The following is a 23,216-nucleotide window of genomic DNA, read 5'->3' on the forward strand; positions in this document are numbered from 1 at the left end:
TTATAGTGGGTGAGTTTAGGATCAGAGGGCACAGGCTCAGAATAGAGGGACATCCATTTAGAACAGGGATTAGAAGCAATTCTTTAGCCAGAAGGTGGTGAATCTGGAATTCATTGCCACAGATGGCTGTGGAGGCCATGTCTTTGAGTATATCTAAAGCAGAGGTTGATAGATTCTTGGTTGGTTAGGGCATCAAAGTTTACGGGAAGAAGGCAGGAGAATGGGTTGAGAGGGATAATAAATCAGCCTTGATGGAATGGCGGAGCAGACTCGATGGGCCAAGTGGCCTAATTCTGTTCCTATGTCTTACGGTTTTATGGACTGGATATATAAGTATATGGATAGACAGGGACTGATTAGGATAGTCAACATTGCTTTGTGTGTGGTAGGTCATGTCTAACCAATCTTATATGGTTTGGAAAATTGACGAAGGCATAGCAGTGGATGTTGTCTACATGGACTTTAGCAAGGTATTTGACTAGGTCCTGCATGGCGGGTTCATAGAGGTTGGTCAAGAAGGTTCAGTCACTTGGCATTCAGGATGAGATTGTAAATTTAATTAGACATTAGTTTTGCAGGAGAAGCCAGAGAGTGGTGGTAAATTGTTGCACTCTGATTGGAGACCTGTGACAAGTGGTACTGGGTCCATTGCTGTTTGTCACCTCTATCAGTGATTTGGATGATAATGTAGTAAACTGGACCAGCAGATTTGTAGATGACACCAAGATTGGCATAGTTGGACTGTGAGGCAGGCTATCAAAACTGGACCAGCTGGAAAATGGGTTGAAAAATAGCAGATGCAATTTGGTGCAGACAAATCTGAGGTGTTGCACGTTGAAGTTGTATAAGACTTTGGTAAGGCCTAATATGGGGTATTGTGTGCATTTTTGTTCACTACCTACAGGAAAGATATCAAGAAGATTGAAAGAGGGCAGAGAAAATTTACAAGGATGTTGCCAGGACTTGAGGACCTAAGTGATAGGGAAATGTTGAATAGGTTAGGCCATAATTCCCTAGAGCATAGGAGAAAAAGGGGAGATTTAATGGAGGAATACAAAATTAAGGGGTATATATAGGGTAAATACAAGCAGGCTTTTGCCACTGAGATTGGGTGAGACTAGAACTAGAGGTCATGGGTTAAGGGTGAAAGGTAAAATATTTAAGTAGAACATGAATGGTAACCTCTTCACACAGGATGGTGAGAGTGTGGAACAAGCTGTGGAAGTGGTAGATTCAGGTTCAGTTTCAACATTTTAAGAGAAATTTGCATAGATACATGGATTGAAAGGTATGAAGGATTTGGTCTGGGTCCAGGTCGATGGGACTAGGCAGATTAATAGTTGGGCATGGACTCGATGGACTAAAGGGCCTGTGTCTGTGCTGTAGTGTTCGATGACTCTAACTATCTGTTCCAGGAAACAACATACAGTGCCTATTAAAAATTATTCATCCCCCTTGGAAGGTTTCATGTTTTATTGTTTTACACATTGAATCACAGTGGGTTTAATTTGGCCTTTTTTGACATTGATCAACAGAAAAAGACACCTTTGTGTTAAAATGAAAACAGATCTCTACAAAGTGATCTAAATTACAAATATAAAGCACAAAATAATTGATTGCATAAATATTTTTAATATGACACAACAAATCATCACTGATGCAGCCATTTGGTTTGAGAAGTCACGTAATTAGGTAAATGGAGATCACCATGTGCAGTCAAGGTGTCTCGATTGATTGCAGCAAAAATACACCTGTATCTGGAAGCTCCCAACTGCTGATGAGACAGTATTCCGGCAAAAACAACGCCATGAAGACAAAAAAAAAACACTGCAAACAACTCTGCAAAAAAGGGTTATTGAAAAGCACAAATCAAGAGATGGATATAAGAAAATTTCCAGTCACTGAATATCCCTTGGAGTACAGTTAAGTCAATCATCAAGAAATGGAAAGAACATGGCACAGCTGTAAATCTGCCTAGAGCAGGCTGTTCTCAAAAACTGAGTGACTGTGCAAGAAGGGGACTAGTGAGGGAGGCCACCAAGAGACCTATGACAACTCTGGAGGAGTTACAAACTTCAGTGGCTGAGATGGGAGTGACTGCGCATACAACAACTGTTGCCCAGGTGCTTCACCAGGAAGGTCTCAAAGCTCTCCGCTTCTTTTTAGATTCCAGACCTAACCAGTTCCTCTCTACCACCACTCTCCTCCATCTAGCGGAATTAGTGCTTACTCTTAATAACTTCTCCTTTGGCTCCTCCCACTTCCTCCAAACAAAAGGTGTAGCCATGGGCACCCGTACGGGTCCCAGCTATGCCTGCCTTTTGTTGGCTTTGTGGAACAATCCATGTTCCAAGCCTTTATTGGTATCTCTCCCCCACTTTTCCTTCGCTACTTTGATGACTGCATTGGCGCTGCTTCCTGCACGCATGCTGAGCTCATTGACTTCATTAGCTTTGCCTCCAACTTTCACCCTGCCCTCAAGTTTACCTAGTCCATTTCCGACACCTCCCTCCCCTTTCTTGCTCTTTCTGTCTCTATCTCTGGAGACAGCTTATCTACTGATGTCTACTATAAGCCTACGGACTCTCACAGCTACCTGGACTATTCCTCTTCCCACCGTCTCTTGCAAAAATGCCATCCCCTTCTCGCAATTCCTCTGTCTCCGCTGCATCTGCTCTCAGAATGAGGCTTTTCATTTCAGCACGAAGGAGATGTGCTCCTTTTTTTTAAAGAAAGGGGCTTCCCTTCCTCCACCATCAACTCTGCTCTCAAATGCATCTCTCCCATTTTTTTTTAAATTTTATTTTTATTTGGACAAGGAATTCACAAATATCATGTACTTTTTTCACACATATAACCTTTTCCATTTTTTTATATGTATAAAACTATAATTATTTATACATTCTTAAGTACACATTGAGATGATATAAAAGGAAATTAGACACTTAAATAGATAATTATGTACTGTGGTAATTTTAATCTATTAGGCTAAGTAATGGCATTAGTTGTTAAGAAAAATAGTAATAATAGTTTCCATATAACTCTTCTGGACCATTTCCACTGGTCCAAAATGTTGTATGTAAGCCTATGTAACAACCATTGTAGGTGTTTATATCCTAATTTGTTCATGCTTGCTCCTGCCCGCAGACATAATTATCCAATCCCTATGTACTTATTTACTTAATTTTTTCATTTTTTATTCCTTTCCCAAATCTTTCCCTTTACTTGTGTTAATTCTCTATTTCCCAAAAGAAAACAAAAAAAAAGACATTTAGACTAGGGGTGCTTATGTTAGCAATATTACTGTGTTGATGAGAAGAGCAGTATAAATCATTAGGAGAGTCATCTAAAGTCTGCTCGCATTGGGGTTATATATTCAATCCATTTATTCCAGATTTGATAAAATTTTTCTTTTTGAATTCTCAGGGAGTAAGTCAACTTTTCCATTTTAAATATTTCCAAGATAATTTCGTGCCAATCTTCTAATGTAGGTGGTATTGGATTTAGCCACTTTCTAGTGATTGATTTCTTACTTGCCACTAAGAGGGCCTGCAGCAACTTTATATCTTCCTTCTGTTCAAGAAACAATACATGCCCCAAATAGAGCGTCTCAAAGTTCAGAGGTATCTGGGACCTAAGTACCTTAACTAATGTTCTATGAATACCTTCCCAATATGTACTTAATTTAGGGCAATCCCAGAAAATATGAAAATGATTTGCCTCCTTGGAGCCGCACCTTCTCCAACACGTCACGTTTGTATCTTTATATTTTTCCTGATATGGAGTCTTGAAGTATCTTATAATGTTTTTCCAACAATGTTCTCTCCAAGTCAAAGAATTAGTCGAGGACCATTGAAAGCTGCAGATTTTCCCCCAAGCCTCCTCTGAAAGTACCAACCCCGCTTCTTCCTCCCACTTCTCTTTAATATACAGTGTATTTACATTTTTAGCATGGGAGAGTGCATTATATAATCGAGAAACTGATTTACTAGGTATTGAACTGCAAGCCGAATTCAGAATCTTGAAAAATTCTAATTCTACTGTTGATAGGTCTGTATATCTACAACTCTGGTTAACATAGTTTCGTACTTGAAGGTACCTAAAAAAAGTCATTGTGTTCTAGGCCATGTTTGTCCTGCAGGATTTGGAAACTTTGTAATACTCTTTTATCTATAAATGAGAGGTAGGATGTAAGACCTTTCTTTATCCATAGCTCAAATCTTTCATCTCCTCTGTTGGGGAGGAATTCGGTATCATATGCACACCATCTAAAGAGTTTTAACATGTTATTAATTCCACATGAATTAACCACCTTCTGCCATACTTTTAATGTAAGATTTATCCAAGCATTATTAAATTTTTCCAACTGGGCCATCAATCCTTTGTCAGCTATTGAGGCCTGTAGAGGAAAACTGTCAACTAATCCAAATTCTATTTCCTTTCATCTAGCCTTATATTCCCTATTACACCAATATAACAGAGGGGTTATCTGTGAGGCATAAAAATAATTTCTCAGGCAAGGAAGAATCATACCTCCTCCTTCCTTCCCTAACTGTAAGGTGTTATATCGAATTCTAGGTTTCTTTCCTTGCCAAATGAAGTGGGAAATCCATTTGTCCCATTCCCTGAGTTGATTATCATCCACCTCCACCGGTAAAGTACGGAAAAGATACAATAACCGAGGAAGAATATTCATTTTTATAGTATTTATCCTTGAATTTAAACTTAAAAAGGGGATAAGATTCCATCTATGCATATCTGCTTTTATCTCTGAGATTAGTGGCCCATAATTTACCTGTGACAGTGTTGAAAGATCCTTCAGCAGGGTTATTCCTAAATATTTTAATGATTTAGCTTCCCACTTAAGATCGTATGTATCCTGCAATTTTTTGGATGGTGTATAATTTAGGGACGTAACCTGCGTTTTCTTTACATTTATTTTATAACCTGATATTTTCCCAAAGTCATCCAACAGTGTAAACAATCCTATAAATTATTTTTCTGGTTCACTCAGATAGACCAAAACATCATCTGCGAATAACGCCACTTTCTGTTCAATCCCTGCCACCTTGATACCTTTTAAGATTTTGCTTTGTCTTATTAGTTGGGCAAGCGGTTCAATATATAGCGCAAAAAGGAGAGGAGAAATTGGGCATCCCTGTCTAGTGCCTCTCTCTGAGATGAAGGAGTCAGAGAGGTCCCCATTTAACTTAATTCGGGCTGTAGGGCTGTCATATAGAGTCTGAATTACTTTAATAAACTTTTCTTGAAAGCCGAATCTTCCTAACACTCTGTATAGGAATGCCCAACTAACCGAATCAAAAGCTTTCTCAGTGTCCAATCCTACTACCATTGTCTCTGTCTCGTTCTTATTACCCTGTTCTAATATGTGCAGAGTTCTCCTTATGTTGTCCTGTGTTTGTCTTTGTTGAATAAATCCAGTCTGGTCTAAGTGGATTAGACCAGGTAAAAGCTTTTCCAATCTGCGCGCTAATATAGATGTAAATAGTTTGTAATCTAAATTAAGAACACTAATTGGCTGATAATTGCCACATTCTAGTTTATCTTTACCCTCTTTAGAAATAACTGAAATAATCGCTTCTCTCCAGGAAGGTGGAGTTTCTCCTCTCTGCAAGATCCAATTAAAGGTGTTAAGTAGTAATGGGGCTAACTGTGTCTTCAGGGACTTGTACCACTCTGAGGTAAACCCATCAGAACCCGGGGACTTTCCAGCCTTTAACCTAGAGATGGCCACGTTCAGTTCTTTGACAGTTACTGGTTCTAATAAACTTTTATTTTGTAAATCTGTAAGTTTAGGTAGATCTAAAAAATTCAATACACTGTCTATATAGGGCTCATTGGGGGCCCGGGGCTGGGAGTACAGCTCTCGATAATATGTTTCAAAACTCTCTTGAATTTTCCCTATTGTACTCTCCACAAGCTTTGTCTTTGGATTCTTTATTTTATGAATTGTATTGTCTGCTTGTTGTTTTCGTAATTTATATGCTAATAATATAGCTGATTTACCTCCTACTTCATAATTCTTTTGTCTCGGGTAAAGAAAATTTCTTTGAGTTTCCAACGTATAAATATCGTCAATTTCACTTTGCAATTTCCTAATTTCCTGTTTTCGATTTGAATTACTTTTGTTGCTATCTACAACTTGAAGTTGTTTTAATTTTCCTTGAAGGTCTGCTAATTTTTGTGCATTGATTTTTTTCATGTGAGCGGTAATGGAAATAATTTCCCCTCTCAGTACAGCTTTCAATGTATCCCATAAGATCACCGGTGATGTTTCTCCCGTGTCATTAAGGTCTAGATATTCTTTGATTTCTCTCCTTAATCTCTCCATTACTTTCGGGTTATTGAGTATATGTGAGTTTAGCCTCCATAGTGTTTTCCTCATTTTCCTTTCCAGGATTAGAGACATAGAGACTGGGCTATGATCCGACAGATCAATTGTTGCAATATTACAGTTTTTTATCCTGAGTCTATCTGTATTAAAGATAAAGAAATAGTCTATCCTTGAATAGGCTGAATGAGGGAAAGAGTAATGTGTATAATCTTTACTAGTAGGGTGTAATTCCCTCCAGACATCTATAATTCCCAACTCCTCCATCAATGAATTTATTTTCCAAGTCAGAGGTTTATTCTGAGTAACTATTCTTGAAGAATCTAATACAGGATTTAATCTAATATTAAAATCCCCTCCACAAATTACTACCCCTTGAGAACTGACCATTAGGTCAAAAATGTGTCTATAAAATGACCATTCACAACCTGGAGGAGCATAAACATTCAGCAATGTTATTTCTGTACCTTCCATTCTTCCTGTGATTTTTACAAACCGTCCTTCTTTGTCTTTAGTCTTTGAAATATGTTCATAATTAAGAGTACTTGATATTAAAGTAGATAGCTACTCTTTTGTGACTCAGTTTAAATGATGAATAAAATACATGCTTAAGCCATTCTTTTTAATTTTCCATGTTCAGATTGGCTCATATGTGTTTCCTGGAGGAAAGCTATTTGTGCCCTCTCTTTTTTCAATTTAGACATAATCTTATTTCTTTTAATTGGATTTAAAACCCCATTAACATCATAGAAAATTATTTTTACCAATTCAGTTTGCATTTTTCTCTAGTAGAAAAAAAAACACTCTCCTTTTCTAACCAAACAGTAAGCAATCCCTTCTCAACAGTAAACCAAGACATATAACCACACCCTAGACATTTTTGAACATGTAACATTTGAAAATTTTTCCTGACTTCCCACAGTGAAGCCTGAGCACCGACCCGCCTCAGTCCAGAGGGATAACCTCTATCTTCATCCTGTGTTAGAGGGCCCTCAGCAGTTTGAATAATCATAGAGAATTTTCTCTTATTTATGTCTCGACCATATTGCTATCATTTAAGTTATTCCGTCTAGTTTATTTTCAGTTACCAGTTTTCATTTTACCTTTAAGTCCGATTTACTCTTTTCAGTCATTTCTCTTAATTAATCTGTATTCTCTGTACATTCGCGTCTGAATATTTGCAGCTTTTCCTTGTAGTTTGACACTCTGGTTCGTGTGGAGCGTCCTCGCCCCACTAACTGCCACGACTTCTGCCGAAACCTCTCCAGTAGCAACTCCGGTTGGGTGATAACTTTAATAGGTAGTCCCCGGTCCGCCAGGTCCGACGTTGCCTCCTCCACCGTAGCGTAAGTTTTTGTCCCTTCGTCGTAAAAGACTCTCAGCCGAGCTGGATACAGGGTCTGGAATCTGATGTTGTTTTCCTTCAGGACTCTCCGTGTTTCCGTATATTCCTTCCGTCTAGCAAGAATTCCCGGTGTGTAGTCGTGGTCTAAACTGATTTTACAGTTGTTCCACATGAAACCTTTATATTGCCATGCCCTTTTAAGCACCTCTTCCTTCGTTCTGTAACTGAGAAATCTGACCAGAATCGATCTGGGCTGGGCGCCTGCCGGAGGCTGTGGTGCGAACACTCGGTGAGCCCTTTCTATCTATAGGTCTTTTGCGGCCGGTATATCAAGGTTCTCTCTAAGCAGCTTCTCTATGAAGGGAATCATCAATCCGGGTTTACCTTCGGTTGCATCTCTCCCATTTCACGCACATCTGCTCTCACCCCATCCTCCCACCACCCCACTAGGAATAGGGTTCCCCTTGTCCTCACCTACCACCTCACCAGCCTCTGGGTCCACTAAGCACATCTTTCCCTCCCCCCACCTCTTTCTGCTTTCCGCAGGGATCGCTCCCTACGCGACTCCCTTGTCCATTCGTCCCCCCCATCCCTTCCCACCAATCTCCCTCCCAGCACTTATCCTTGTAAGCGGAACAAGTGCTACACATGCCCTTACACTTCCTCCCTCAACACCATTCAGGGCCCCAGATAGTCCCTCCAGATGAGGCAACACTCCACCTGTGAGTCGGCTGGGGTGATACACTGTGTCTGGTGCTCCCGATGCGGCCTTCTATATATATTGGCGAGACCCGACACAGGCTGGGAGACCGTTTCGCTGAACACCTATGCTCTGTCCGCCAGAGAAAGCAGGATCTCCCGGTGGCCACACATTTTAATTCCACGTTCCATTCCCATTCGGATATGACTATCCATGGCCTCTACTGTAAAGATGAAGCCACACTCAGGTTGGAGGAACAACACCTTATATTCCGTCTGGGTAGCCTCCAACCTGATGGCATGAACATTGACTTCTCTAACTTCCATTAATGCCCCACCTCCCCTTCGTACCCCATCCCTTATTTATTTATTTATTTGTTTATTCATTCATTCATCCATTCTCTTTTTCTCCCTCTGTCCCTCTCACTATAACTCCTTGCCCATCCTCTGGGCTCCCCTCCCCTTTTTTTCTCCCTAGGCCTCCTGTCCCATGATCCTCTCATATCCTGTTTGCCAATCAATTTTCCAGCTCTTGGCTCCATCGCTCCCCCTCCTGTCTTCTCCTATCATTTTGGATCTCCCCCTCCCCCTCCCACTTTCAAATCTCTTTCTGTCTCTTCTTTCAGTTAGTTCTGATGAAGGGTCTCGGCCCGAAACGTTGACTGTACCTCTTCCTATAGATGCTGCCTGGCCTGCTGCGTTCACCGGCATTTTTTATGTGTGTTGTTTCACCAGTTGCAGCTTTATGGGAGAGTGGCAAAGAGAAAGCCATTGTTGAAAAAAAACTCACATGAAATCTCAGCTAGAGTTTGCCAGAAGACATGGGAGACCAAAGTCAGCTGGAAGAAGGTTTTATGGTCTGATGAAACCAAAGTTGAGCTTTTTGACCATTAGACTAATAGCTGTGTTTGGCACATCATCAAAACACACAATCTCAACTCTGAAGCATGGTGGTAGCTGCATCACGCTGTGGGGATGCTTCACTGCAGCAGGCCCTGGAAAGCTTTTGAAGGTAGAGGGTAAAATGAATGCAGCAAAATACAGCGAAATCCTGGAGGAAAACCTGATGCGAGAGAACTGTGACTTGTGAGAAGATTTGTTTTCCAGCAAGACAATGACCCCAAGAATAAAGCCAAAGCAACATTGAATGGCTTAAAAACAACAAAGTTAATGTCCTTCAGTGGCCAGTTCAGAGTCCAGATCACAATCCAATTGAGAATTTGTAGCTAGACTTTAAAAGGGCTGTTCACTCATGATACCCATGAAATATGACAGAGCTTGAGCAGTTTTGTAAAAAGAATGAGGAAAAATTGCAGTGTCCAGATATGCAAAGCTGATAGAGACCTATCCACACAGACTCAAAGCTGTAATTGCTGCCAGAGGTGCATCAACTAAATTCTGACTTGAAGGGGGTGAGTAATTATGCAATCAGTTAAATTGTGTTTTATATTTGTAATTAATTTAGACCAATTTGCTTTCACCTTGACATGAAAGTGTCTTTTTCTACTGATGAGTGTAAAAAAGCTAAATTAAATCCAATGTGATTTCAATGCTGTAAAACAATAAAAGACAAAAACTTCCAAGGGGGTTGGTTGAATACTTTTTACAGACACTATATCTATAATTTCCAAAGGAATTCCATACTCATCTACTGTAACATGGTAGATTACCACCAGAAACTAGCCAACAAAAGAATCAATGGTTTCTTTAATTTCTCTAGTGTTTCCACTCATCTTCCAAGCAACAAGAGAATTACAAACTCTAGCATTCCTGTCTTTTCTTGCTCACCTGATTGCAGCATTCTTTTAACTTTACTGCTTACTTGATCAACAATGTGGTCTTTATCAGGTCAACTATTAATGCTCTCTTCCACTAATGTTATAACTCATTCTGTAGCTGACCCTTATATATTCAACACATTTTCTCAAATACTAAGCAATAAGGGGAAGGGGAATTAATTAAAATTTAGTAGCTCAAACTGAAAATCAAGGTCTTTTGATTTTCAAAGGGATCTGAATGCCTTTGTATGCAATTCACTCTAAATTAATTGCAGAATCTGTAGGGGATTAAAAAGACAAGGTTAAGGATTTAAGTACAAGAATAAAGACACCTTGGTAAGACTGCATCTAGAGTATTGTGCATAGATCAGGTTTCCCTACCTAGGGCAGGATAGATTTAAAATGGGGGCATTGCAACCAAAGTTTAACAGATTGATAGCAGGATTGCCAGTTTTGTTGTGTGAGGAGAAATTAAGCTGACTTCATAAGAACGAGGGAATACACAGAAATACAAAAAAAATTCTTTTGGGATTGACAGTATAGAGGCAGGATTGTTGTCTTCCCTGGCTGCGTTGTCTGGAACCACTTGCCAATGTCTCAAAGTATAAGCTGAGCATTCTGGACAGAGATGAGAAGAAATTTGGAGCCTCCACTGGCCTCCGCCCCACAGGATATTTGTTGGAAGTGAGGAGAATACATGGTCAGTAATTAAGTCAAAGGTTGTGAAACTCTGAAAATGATACTTGAAAATAACGACATTATATTTTTCTTCACTAAGCGGGCTAGTTTAGATGTCAGACAATTGTAAATCAGTCAAATATTTTTACAGTTCATTATAGATGAAATAATGAATTCTCATTAAAGAATAAAATCACCCAAATGATTTTTGTGCCTATGTGGATGTAAGAAGCCTTTTATTGCCTAATTTGCAGGATAAAACTGTATATAGTAATACAGGTACTTCGTACAGTCGTTTCTTGCTACTGGATGACAAGCAGAATCGGCCGATTTTGGTGAATTTTAAAGAAGTGGAGAAGGAATGCAAGTTGGTGCATGCATGGGCCAGAACAATCCACACTTTTCAGGTACGAAATGCAATATTGAACATTGATGGTCTGCTTTTAGCTGCTGAATAGTTGTGTGGAGCTGGATAGATACTTCTGGCTTCATACTTGGGAGCCATTATTTAAGACCATAAGACATAGGAGCAGAATTAGGCTATTCAGCCCATCGAGTCTGCTCTGCCATTCCATCATGGCTGATCCTGGATCCCAATCAACTCCATACACCTGTCTTCTCGCTATATCCTTTGATGTCCTGACTGGTCAGGAAACGATCAACTTTCGCCTTAAATATACCCACGGCCTCCACTGCAGTCTGTGGCGGAGCATTCCACAGATTTACTACTCTCTGGCTTAAAAAAAAAATACCTCCTTACCTCTTTTCTAAAGAGCTGCTCCCTCAATTTTGAGGCTGTGCCCTCTAGTTCTGGATACCCCCCACCATAGGAAACATCTTCTCCATATCCATCCTATCTAGTCCTTTTAACATTTGGTAGGTTTCAATGAGATCCCCCGGCATTCTTCTAAATTCCAGTGAGTACAGGCCCAAAACTGCCAAACACTCCTCATATGTTAACCCCCTTCATTCCAGGAATCATCCTTGTGAACCTCCCCTGGATTCTCTCCAATGACAACGCATCCTTTCTGAGATATGGGGCACAAAACTGTTGACAATACTCCCAAGTGTGGCCTAACTAGTGTCTTATAAAGGCTCAGCATTATCTTCTTGCTTTTATATTCTATCCTCCTCGAAATAAATGCTATTTGCCTTCTTCACCACAGACTCAACCTGCGGGAGACTGGCACGAGGACTCCTAAGTCCCTCCGCACTCTGATGTTTGAACCTTCTCCCCACTTAGATAATAGCCCGCACTATTGTTCCTTTTACCAAAATGCATTATCACACATTTCCCAACACTGTATTCCATCTGCTACTATTTTGCCTTTTCTTCCAATTTGTCTAAGTCCTGCTGCAATCGCATTGCTTCCTTAGCACTACCTACCCCTCCACCAATCTTTGTATCATCTGCAAACTTTGTCACAAAGCCATCAATTCCATTATCTAAAATCATTGACAAACAATGTGAAAATTAGCGGTGTCAATACTGACCCCAGAGTAATTCCGGCAGCCAACCAGAAAAGGCCCCTTTTATTCCCACTGGCTGCCTTTTGTCTGTCAGCCATTCCGTTATCCACACCTTCTGAAAATCTAAGTAAATGACATCCACTGCCTCACCTTTGTCCACCCTGCTTGTTACTTCCTCGAAGAACTCTAACAGATTTGTCAGGCAAGTTTTCTCTTTACAGAAACCATGCCGACTTTGAATTTTTATCATTAGTCTCCAAGTACCCCAAAACTTTGTCCTTAATAATGGACTCCAACACTTTCCCAACCGCTGAGGTTAGGCTAACTGGCCTATAATTTCCTTTCTTTTGCCTTCCTCCCTTCTTAAAGAGTGGAGTGACATTTGCTATTTTCCAGTCCACCAGAACCATGCCAGAATCAAGTGATTCTTGAAAAATCATGACCAATGCATCTGTTCTCTCTTCTACGACCTCTCTTAGGACTCTGGGATGTAGTCCATCTGGCCCAGATGACATCCAGCTTAAGACCTTTGAGTTTGCCTCACACTTTCCTTTGTAATAGCAATAGCACTCACTCCTGCTCCCTGACAATCACAGACCTCTGGCACACTGCAACTCTTTTCCATAGTGAGGATAGATGCAAAATACTCATTAAGTTCATCAGCCATTCTTACCAAGTTCATCCATCATTTTTCTGTCCCCCATTATTAACCTCACCTCATTTTCCAGTGGTCCAATATCAACTCTCACCTCCCTTTTACTTTTTACATAACTGGAAAAACTTTTAGTATCCTGCTTTATATTATTGGCTGGTCTGCCCTCATATTTCATCTTTTCCCTTATAGCTAGCTCTTTTAGTTGCCTTTTGTTGGATTTTGAAAGCTTCCCAATCATCCAATTTCCCACTAACTTTTGCTAACCTTCTATGCCCTTTCCTTGGCTTTTATGCAGTCCTTAACTAACTTTGTCAGCCACAGTTGCCTACCCTTGCCATTTGAGAATTTCTTCCTCTGTGGGACATATCTATCCTGCGCCTTGTGAACTATTCTCAGAAACTTCAGCCATCTCTGCTCTGCCATCATCCCTGCCAGTATCCTCCTCAAATCCACCTGGGCAAGCTCCTCTCTCATGCCTCTGTAATTCCCTTTATTCCATTGTGATACTGATATATGTGAGTTATGCTTCTCCCTATCAAATTGCAGAAGGAATTTAATCATTATGATCACTGCCTCCCAAGGGTTCCTTTACGTTAGGCTCCCTGATAAGATCTGGGTTATTACACAACACCCAATCTAAGATAGCCTTTCCCTGAGTAGGCTTAACACAAGCTGCTCTAAAAAGCCATCTCATAGGCATTCAATAAATTTGCTCTGTTGCAATTCAACATCAACCTGATTTTCCAAATTCCCTTGCATATTGAAGTCCCCCTTTACAATTGTATCATTACCTTATTAAATGCCTTTTCCAGCTCCCTTTGCACTCTCAACCTCACATCTTGGCTATTATTTTGATGCTTGTATATGATTCCCATAATGTTTTTTTTTACCCTTGCAATTTCTTAACTCCATCCACAAAGATTCAACATTCTCTGACTGTATGTCACCTCTTTCTAAAGATATAATTCAATCTCTTACCCACAGCGCCACACCACCATCTATGCCTTCCTGCCTGTCCTTTCGACACAAAGTATATCCTTTGATGTTAAGCTCCCAACTATGGCCTTCTTTCACCCATGACTCTGTGATGCCTACAACATCATACCGACCAATCTGTAATTATGCCATCAGTTCATCCACGTTATTCCAAATTCTATGTGCATTTAAATACAGCACCTTCAGTCCTGCATTCTTTCTCCTTTTGAATTTTGCCTCTGTGGTACAAATTAGCTCTTTGCTTTGTCTGCATTTGTACCCAATCATTGGGTTGTTGTTCCTTACATTCATCATCTACTTGTAAACCTGCTGGCTCATCCTTCGCTCCATCATGCTGGTTCCCATCCCTACCATATTAGATTAAACCACGCCCAACAGCACAGGCAGCAATCCTGAGATTACTACCTTCGAGGTCCTGCTTCTTAGCTTCCTTCCCAACTGCCTGTATTCTTTTTTTCAGGGTCTTCTCCCTTTTTCTTCCTATGTCATTGGTACCAATATGTACCACAACTTCTGGGTACTCACTTCCCTCTTCAGGAACATTTTGAACTCTGGCACCTGGGAGGAAAACTACCATCCATGTTTCCTTTTCACATCCACAGAATCGCTCATCTGCTCCTCTGAATATAGAGTCCCCTATTACTGCTGCCATTGTCTTCAGCTCCCTACCCTTCTGAGCCACAGGGCCAGACTCAGTGCCAGAGGCACAGCTGCTGTTGCTTCCCCCAGGTAGGTTGTTTCCACCCCCCAACCCCAACAGTACTTAAAATGGAGTACATATTGTTGAAGGGGATGACCACAGGGGTGCTCTCCACTTTCTGACGTTCTGCCTTCCCTCTCCTGACAGTCATCCATTTATCTGTCTCCTGTAGCCTTGGGGTGACCACCTCCCTGTAGCTCCTGTCTATCGCTGCTTCACTTTCCCTAACAAGCTGAGGATCATCAAGCTGCAGCTCCAGTTGTCTAAAATGGTCTCTAAGGAGCTGCATCTTGATACACCTGGTACAGATGTGGCCATCGGGGAAGCTGGGAGTCTCCTGGAAATGCCACAACTGACACCCAGAACGGAACACTGGCTCTGTAGACATTCCCCAACCTCTCTAGATTTGAATAAGAAATAAGGATTGAACTTATCTTGCCCCTGCCTATTCTCGCCAAAGCCTTATGATGATGACCTCTCTGCTAGGTGGTACCTGTATTTCAGCAACACACACAAAATATTGGAGGAACTCATCAGGTCAGGCAGCATCCATTGAAAAGAGTAAACAGTTGACATTTTGGGCCTGTAGGGTCTCAGCCCGAAACGTCGACTATTTGCTCTGTTGACCTCCCCCAGCGTTTTGTGTGTTTGTGTGTGTTGCTTGGATTTCCAGCATCTGCAGAATTTTCTTGCTTATGAAGAATACCAAATGCTTTTGTTTCTTCTCCCCCTCATTTCTCAGAGGGCTAGTAACTTCCTCTGGTACTCACACTACATTGAGTGTTGATTATCAAACATACAGTTGTAGTTTATGGAGTGTAATCAGAAATTAAAGTCTTACCATGTCACTTTCCCAGATGTTCAGATTTATTCATAGTTCCAGATTGCAGCCTTGATTTGAAATGCACAAACAAAACATAATGCTGGACATTCTGGTCTTTTGTACACTAAGATCTACAGATATTAGTTTAGTATTTGAGCGACTGTCTCAATTCATTTGTATTTTAGGGTTCTGAAGCTAACACCGTTGTGTATGTTGTGGGAACGGCAGGAAGACAGAACTGGCAGCACATCTACACTGCAGTCACACGAGGGCGCAAGCGTGTATATGTTGTTACATCTGAGAATCACTTCACTAAAGCAGTGACGGCCAAAAGCCCCTACAGAAACACTCGCCTTCGTGAATGGCTACAGGAGAAACTAGTAAAACCAAGACTGCCGCCATGCTTTGAAGGATTACAGTTCCAGCAGCAGGCAGGTTGGGCACCCACACCTGCAGAGCTCTGTCCAGCCCTGTTCAATTCATCTGTTTCTTTGTCTCAGGTGGTGCCAGATTTGACATCCTGTGTAGCAGATGAGATAAAGGATAGAGCTAACTCACAATCTCAGAAAGAAGACTCCTATTCAGAAGATTTGGCATTTGCACAGAACTACAGTTGGTCTCCTTATAGTTTCGAGCTTGACAACACAGAATGTATTTGGACCAAGGAAGGGCCAAAAGAAGCAGTCGACACCTTACTTCAAGTTGGTGATAGATCTACAAGAGATAAGTTGGTAGGGACAATTGGAGGAGTGTCCAGCAGCTCTGAAAAATCTGAAGCAAGTTGGTCACCTGGCAGTAAGAGAAGTGATAATACTCTGGCTGGTGAGGAATTTGCTCCAAAATACTCCAAGGTAAATAGAATTATTTAACTCTAGGATGGTCTAAATTGCTTAAGAATTAATACAAGGTCAAGTTGACATTTGGTAAGATAAAAGATGGAAAGAAACATCAGCTTATGTATGTCTTTATCATCATAATAGCACTGCTAATTGCAAGGGTTTGGGAGTCCATAGACCTTCTAACACCCGTTTTTTTAAAAATCAAATTCTTGAATAGTTGTAACTTACATGAAAGCAATTGTTCAGATTTTCAAGGGGCTGAAGATAATCACTTTTGATTGTGTTATTATGGATTTAGCCAGACAGTGGTGCATCTGTGAAGTTCATTGCAACAGATAGCCGTGGATATGCAAGATCTGCTAAATGTATAATCTGGTTGTTTTCTTCCTTTCCATATTTCTCCCTGAAATGACAATTGATCTGCTGCTAAGCATTAAAATATTACAGCACAGTACAGGCCCCTCGGCCAGTATTGTCGTGCTAACCGTTTTGAACTACTCCAAGATCATTCTAACCTTTCTCTCCCACCCAGCCCTCCATTTTTTAAAAAAAATCATCCATATGCCTATCTAAAAGTCTCTTAAATGTCCCTAATGTATCTGCCCCTGGCAACACATTCCAGGTAGCCACCACCATGTTTATATAAAAATAAAACTGCCTCTAATATGCCCTCTATACTTTCCTCCAGTCACCTTAAAATTATGCTCCCTATTAGCTATTTCCAGCTTGGGGAAAAAGTCTATGGCTGTCCACTTAATTTATGCCTCTCGTCATTTTGTACACCTCTAACACGTCATCCTCTTTCACTCCAAAGAGGAAAGCCCCATTATTAGCGTAAGACAATAAGAGATAGGTGCAGAATTAGGGCATTTGGCCCATCGATCATCATGGGTGATCCACTTCCCTCTCAACCCCATTCTCCTGCCTTCCCTCAAAATCTTTCACGCCCTGACTTATCAAGAACCTGTCCACCTCCACCTTAAATACACAGCCAGCTGTGGCAATGAATTCCACAGATTCACCACCCTCTGGCTAAAGAAATTCCTCCTCATCTCCATTCCAAATGGATGTCTTTCTATTCTGATGCTGTGCCCTCAGGTCCCCCACTATAGGAAACATCCTCTCCATATCCACTCTATCTAGGCCTTTCAACATTCAATAGGTTTCAATGAGATCCCCCTCATTCTCCTAAATTCCAGTGAGTAAAAGCTGAGTGTCATCAAAACGTTCCTCATACGATAACGCTTTCATTCCCAGAATCATTCTCGTGAACCCCTTCTGAATCCTTCCTAATGTCAGCACTTCCTTTCTTAGATGAGGGGCTCAAAACTGCTCACAATTCTTCAAGTGCAGTTTTGCCAGTTCCTTATAAAGCCTCAGCATTATAGCCTTGCTTTTAATATTCTAGTCCTCTCAAAAGGAATGTTAACATTGCATTTGCCTTCCTCACCACCAACTCAACCTGCAAATTAACCTTTAGGGAATCCAACACAGGACTCCCAAGTCCCTTTGCACCTTTGGATTTCTGAATTTTCTGCCCGTTTAAAAAGTAGGCTATGATTTTGTTCCTTCTACCAAAGTGCATGTCCATACATTTCCCGACACTGTATTCCATCTGCCACGTTCTGAGTGTTTCTATTTTTTCTCCTTTTCTCAAGATTCATGTTGGCAATGTGTTATGACCTATTAGAATATGACGACTAAGAAAAATCCCAAAGAATAAAGAACTTGAAGGCCCTTGAAATTCGTGATCTATACCACAATGATAGAAGTGACTACTGAGTTAATAAATGTCGCCAAGATAATTTAAACATCTCTGCCTTTTTAATATTGTATGTGACTGTAGTTGGTATCCACTTAAAAACTGTTGAACCATGGCTAGATTTATGTCGAGAAAAATCATAATTATACCACATGAATGTTAATTTACATTGCAGATACTGATGGAATCACCTCTTGGCTGCAAGAGGTTCAAGATGATGACACTTGACAACTCATCACCACAAAGAGGCACCAATAAAAAGCTGTTTAAAGAGGAGAGTGAATGATGTGATGTGCAGGCTTTTACACAAAAAGGACATATTAGCAATAGACTGCCATCAAGATGATGTCTGAGGTTAAATGGTATGTGCATTATGTTTTTAAACTGGTGATAATTTGCATCAAACAATCAGGAAAAACTAGTTACTAAAACATCCTCGAATAGTATACTTGCGGAAATTTCAGCTGCTTTTTAAAATTTTCTAAAATTATTTGTACAACGTAATTATCCCGAATTTTATCTTTCAAGCAGTGTCTGTGCCTACTCATACACCAGGAAGCCGTATTGTCTTACATGATTTTATTTCATCTTGCATATCTCATACAAATTGGCCGTGAAGATTCCCAAAACCTTAGACGATAAATATCATGCTACCAAAGTAGGAAATTTGTACAAAAATACTTTACAGTTTATAATACTTGTTTGTTGCAAATAAAAATACATTGTCCAAAGGACATGAATCAAATCTGTAATATCTAAGTTGTAGCTGTCTGTATTTGTGTTGCTGGCAGTGCTTTTCCTTTTAAAATATGCATCACATATTTAGGCTGGAAAATTTTAACATGTGGTAACTGTACGGTTAATGGGTCAAAGGAGGGTAGAAACATTCCCTTAATTTTTAAATTGGGGAGCAGGCTTTAATCCTCAGTGAGATGGAATACAACCAGAAGCAGATCAGCAGTTCTGAACAAAGTAAGACTGTTCACCTGGGACTCTTAGGGTTTTGGTGGCGCTGGACAAGCAAATTTTCCACACTACAGGATATTATCTTGTTTATACTCAAAAACAAAGTGAACGACCCATGTAACACCTTAACATTTCTGTGATCCTGGCAAGTTTAAAAGGAGTGTGTGACGGGGGGTGGGGGGGAGAATTGACTGAGTTTAAAGGGAGTGCACGAATGGGGGCTTCAGTGAGAATACAGGAAATATCACTTGGTGAGATAATTGCCAAACCATTGGGATTTCTGAATGGATAGTGGAGTATTAAAATTTTGCTGATAAACTTATTTTTCTGTTAGCCACTCTAGCTACATTGTATGATTACAGAATTTTAGAACCTACCCCCATACGTTTTGATCCATTATAGTGAGTGAGGCACAAGCAACGATAATACTAAGTTAACCAGCCTTAAGTTCATGTACATCAAAGTAAAATTCAAATTTCATTATACTGATTTATAAAGTCAATCATTTACAAATACAAATGTGTTCCTTAACTAGTTACCAACCCCAATAATGGACCATAAAATGTGAAGACAGTTTACACAAGTGAGCAGGTTTAGGATTACATGTTTGAAAATGGATGGAGACTCGAGACCTAGTAATCCACATGGCAGATGCATATCATCGGTTACAATATCTATGGCAATATCAGAATCTTCATAGAAAAAGGTGAGGCAATAAATTTCCAGCCTGAAAGGTCACCGTGGTATTGGACTGGGACGTTTCTTTTTCACTTTCATCCCAGAAAATTCTTTAGCAAGTTGGTGCTTTTCAAAATGTGTCACTAAAATTTAGTTCCTAATATTTTGCAGTGTGAAAGAGGGGTCAGCTTGAAGTTACATCACTGTCATAAGTATGGGCTGTAAATAAAAGCCAGGAATTGACTCAATGCCCTAACCACTGAGTACCACAACTTTGGCCAAAAACTAGCTCAAAGAAGACTAGCTTAATATTAATTGTCTGTGCAGTGTTAAACTTTTCATTCATTTACAATTATTATGGGTAAAGACTATGCTGCACTAATAGTTTTATAATCATTTCTGTATATAATTTTAAATGCTCAATTTTCAAATAGCATGCTATAACATTTTTCTTGCCCAGGAACCAGCTGGCAGCATCATAGATCATCATAATATACAAAAACAATTTCAAATTTAGACAATAAGCACCATGGGGGCGTGGGGGAGCTCTTGGCAACATTTTATTTTCATGGCTGTGCTCTGCGTAGACTGGCTTAATGTTTGTCAAACCTTTTGTCATTTGCAGTGTGAGAAAAGACAGGTTTTCTGTTCATTTATGAAATGTATGCACTTGGTATCTGTGAGAAATAATGGTTGCTAAGATGGGTTTTTCTACAAATGAAAGTTGTTAAAAAGTGAATTAGCACCATTGGGGAAATAAACAATGCCTCAGTCTATTGGACTGAATACCTGGCACTACAATGTGTTGGTATTTTCTTGGAGCTCACTACTGCCAAGCCTTCCTTTCTGTTGCCTATAACCATGAACTTCGTCCAGCTCATTCCATTCTTCTAGTTGTAAAGACTGATCTTCAGAGAGCACCTCCTGAGAAGCCAGTGGGTTTCTGCTGATGACCAATTCAAGTTTATTGCCAGAATCTGCAATTAATGGCACCACCAGGCAGCAATCAAAGTCTCTGGTACGAATATGGTTTACCTGTTCCAAGAAAGCAAAACAGCCACCAATTAGTCACAACTTTGTGTCTCCTCCCAGAAGATATGTCCTGCAGTTTGTAGTGATATTTCTGAATGCAATACCTGTAATAACCTGTCATAGGGCTTGACTCCACCAAGAGCAGCTGGTCCATTTGGGCGAATGTTGTTTACATATACACCCTTCTCCAGCAGGCCATCTGAAACACTGAATCCAAAATCCTGAATGTCTGAATCTTTGTATAGTGTTACCTGTGAAAGATAAGAATATTAATTTGAAAATATTCAAATGTGATCCAGCATCATTTGCTATATTTGAGCAGACAGCTGTGTGCTAGTTTCTCAGTTTGTTATTAAAGTGCACCATGTGGGGAATGGAAATTTCTAACAATAGTCTAATTTTACTCTGCTTTAGGTCATCATTTTTGAATAATCAAGCATAAATAATTGAAATTAAATTACAACTCCATTGCAAAACTTGTTGAAAGTAAATCTGAGGAAAAACAACTGAGCGTTGCTGTGCTAATCACTTCATGGAATTTGTCAAAGGGAATTGCATTTTCAACTAATCCATTTTCTATCCTGAAGCAAATCTAGATGGAGGTAGAAACATGACTAGAATAAATATTTTAGGGAATCTGAAACCTTATGCAGCTCCACTGGTGTTGGTGACATGATCTCTTTCATTTCTTGCTTGATCTTCCTAATAGCAAATGACTTTGATCTCACGCCATCTGACGGTAAAGTGTTGCTACGGGCAACCTGGGTGTAATGTGCCCTGACAGCATTTTTCTCTTGGAAGCTTGATTGTCTTCCCAGTGGCCTGTGTGTCAGGCTGTTTTCATCATTCAGACACAGTGTGCTTCCGGACATGATTGTTGCCTGTTGGATGAGATAACAGAACTGTAAAAGGTTGGGTCCCAGAAAATTGTGGAAAGGCTTCTGTTAGGGAAGGTGGATGACAGTTGGGGAAAACTTAATGCTAATGAGTGAAAACAATTATTTTGAACAAAAAATACTTAAAGCAAAACAGAGTTTGCTATTGGCATTTGTTAAATAACACACGTATATAGATTTGTTAGTATGGTTGAAAGTGCAGATTTTATCTCCTGTTAAATACAAAAGTGCAATCGTCTAAAGGTTCAACCAGAAATCTTCAAATGTATCAAACTGTTAGATCTTGAATTTCACACCAATTCTAAAATTTAAAAAGTACCAATAAAGCCAAGTCTTTCAAATTCAGATCCTTTTGGTTGGCATCCATCTTTAAAGAGGAGCTAGGTTCCTGTAATTAGCAAGACCAAATGCTGTAGACTCAAAATCGAAAGCTGTGTCTGAAATGATGTCTCATTGCTCTTTTAGAATGGTGAAAACCTATATTGCAAAAAGTGAAAATTTGATACCTCCAATTCCCTCAGGATTCCTGATTGACCACAGGTTTCTAAATCTTCCAAGGCCTGGGACCAAAAATTTTCTTCCTGATCTGCTTCTAACCCATCTTGTCCACCTACATAACTGAAATTTATTCAGAAAGGATATAGCATTAAAAATCTTGGGGGTGCATACATACTGTCAAAATACCGAATGGTAAAATTAAATATCTTTTCTCTTGATATTAACTGATAATTACTGTTTTTTTAATCACTGTACAATTTGAAATCAGATGTCCAGAAATAATTATATAAATATCAACTAGCTTTGGGTAACATCACAAATACATAGCCCACAAAGAAATTAATATTCAGCTTTTAAAATGAGGTGCACATTTGTCATGCATTAGTACTAGAAATGTTTTCTTCATCATGGTTTTTCAAATAGACCTGGTAAGCAATTAAACAATTGATTGTATAATTGAATAGTTTGGCCGTTCATTTTCATTAGGCCAGTGAAAATGCTTCACCTTTATTTTACATTACTGGAGGTTATTATCATTGTTCTGAAATTCCTTTCCAGGCCTACCAATCACATCTGCATTCAATCAACATCTATGACATTGCAAGAGAAAGTAGGCAATGGGTGGGGTAATTGTAGGGTACAAAAGAAGTGATAGTGGGGAAAAAGGACATGGCAGGTAGTGACAGGGACAAGAAATGGGGAAGAGCAGGAGCTGAGATGTACTCTCTCACAGGTGTCACCTGCCCAAGATTGAACAGCAGCAGAATTTATAGCCTCTGTCCTCGATCCTGGAATCTGATGGGCAAAAACCATTTCTGCCAGAGCCAGCAGAAAGGACCTACATCTGTGACAACAGTCAGGTAAAAAGCGACCTGCGGAAGCAGGTGTTGGACTTTGGTATATTCTGATTGTGCACCGTTAGTCTTCCGCTATTTTAAAGATGATAATTGACAGTCCTACTTTTAAGTAGTAATGTAGCTTGGTGTTGAGAGCAGAGGGCTGAAATGCTCCTTCAAACAAGAGTTGGACACCAGTTCTCCCTGCCATCT

The 23,216-nt window shown here is 40.0% G+C and overlaps 2 protein-coding genes across 8 annotated transcripts in view; one reads left to right on the forward strand and one right to left on the reverse strand.

Moving 5' to 3' along the window:
* helb (helicase (DNA) B) overlaps window positions 1–18,408 on the forward strand; it is a 57,271-nt gene extending 38,863 nt beyond the window's left edge. For all 3 annotated transcript variants that reach the window (XM_063057785.1, XM_063057786.1, XM_063057784.1), the window contains 3 exons: window positions 11,107–11,259; window positions 15,682–16,347; window positions 18,273–18,408. In XM_063057785.1, coding sequence (XP_062913855.1) covers window positions 11,107–11,259; window positions 15,682–16,347; window positions 18,273–18,383 — 930 coding nt within the window. In that variant the 3' untranslated portion in view covers window positions 18,384–18,408. The remainder of the gene's footprint in view (window positions 1–11,106; window positions 11,260–15,681; window positions 16,348–18,272) is intronic.
* A 2,126-nt stretch (window positions 18,409–20,534) lies between these two features.
* The window catches only part of grip1 (glutamate receptor interacting protein 1), a 344,918-nt gene continuing 342,236 nt past the window's right edge, over window positions 20,535–23,216 (reverse strand). For 3 of the 5 annotated variants that reach the window (XM_063057778.1, XM_063057781.1, XM_063057780.1), the window contains 5 exons: window positions 22,176–22,287; window positions 21,989–22,057; window positions 21,418–21,654; window positions 20,878–21,024; window positions 20,535–20,776 (listed from right to left, as the gene is read on the reverse strand). In XM_063057778.1, coding sequence (XP_062913848.1) covers window positions 20,537–20,776; window positions 20,878–21,024; window positions 21,418–21,654; window positions 21,989–22,057; window positions 22,176–22,287 — 805 coding nt within the window. In that variant the 3' untranslated portion in view covers window positions 20,535–20,536. The remainder of the gene's footprint in view (window positions 20,777–20,877; window positions 21,025–21,417; window positions 21,655–21,988; window positions 22,058–22,175; window positions 22,288–23,216) is intronic. The other 2 variants (XM_063057779.1, XM_063057783.1) reach the window with 1 other exon arrangement.

The sequence above is a fragment of the Mobula hypostoma genome, chromosome 9, assembly GCF_963921235.1.
Source record: "Mobula hypostoma chromosome 9, sMobHyp1.1, whole genome shotgun sequence".
Classification (NCBI taxonomy): domain Eukaryota; kingdom Metazoa; phylum Chordata; class Chondrichthyes; order Myliobatiformes; family Myliobatidae; genus Mobula; species Mobula hypostoma.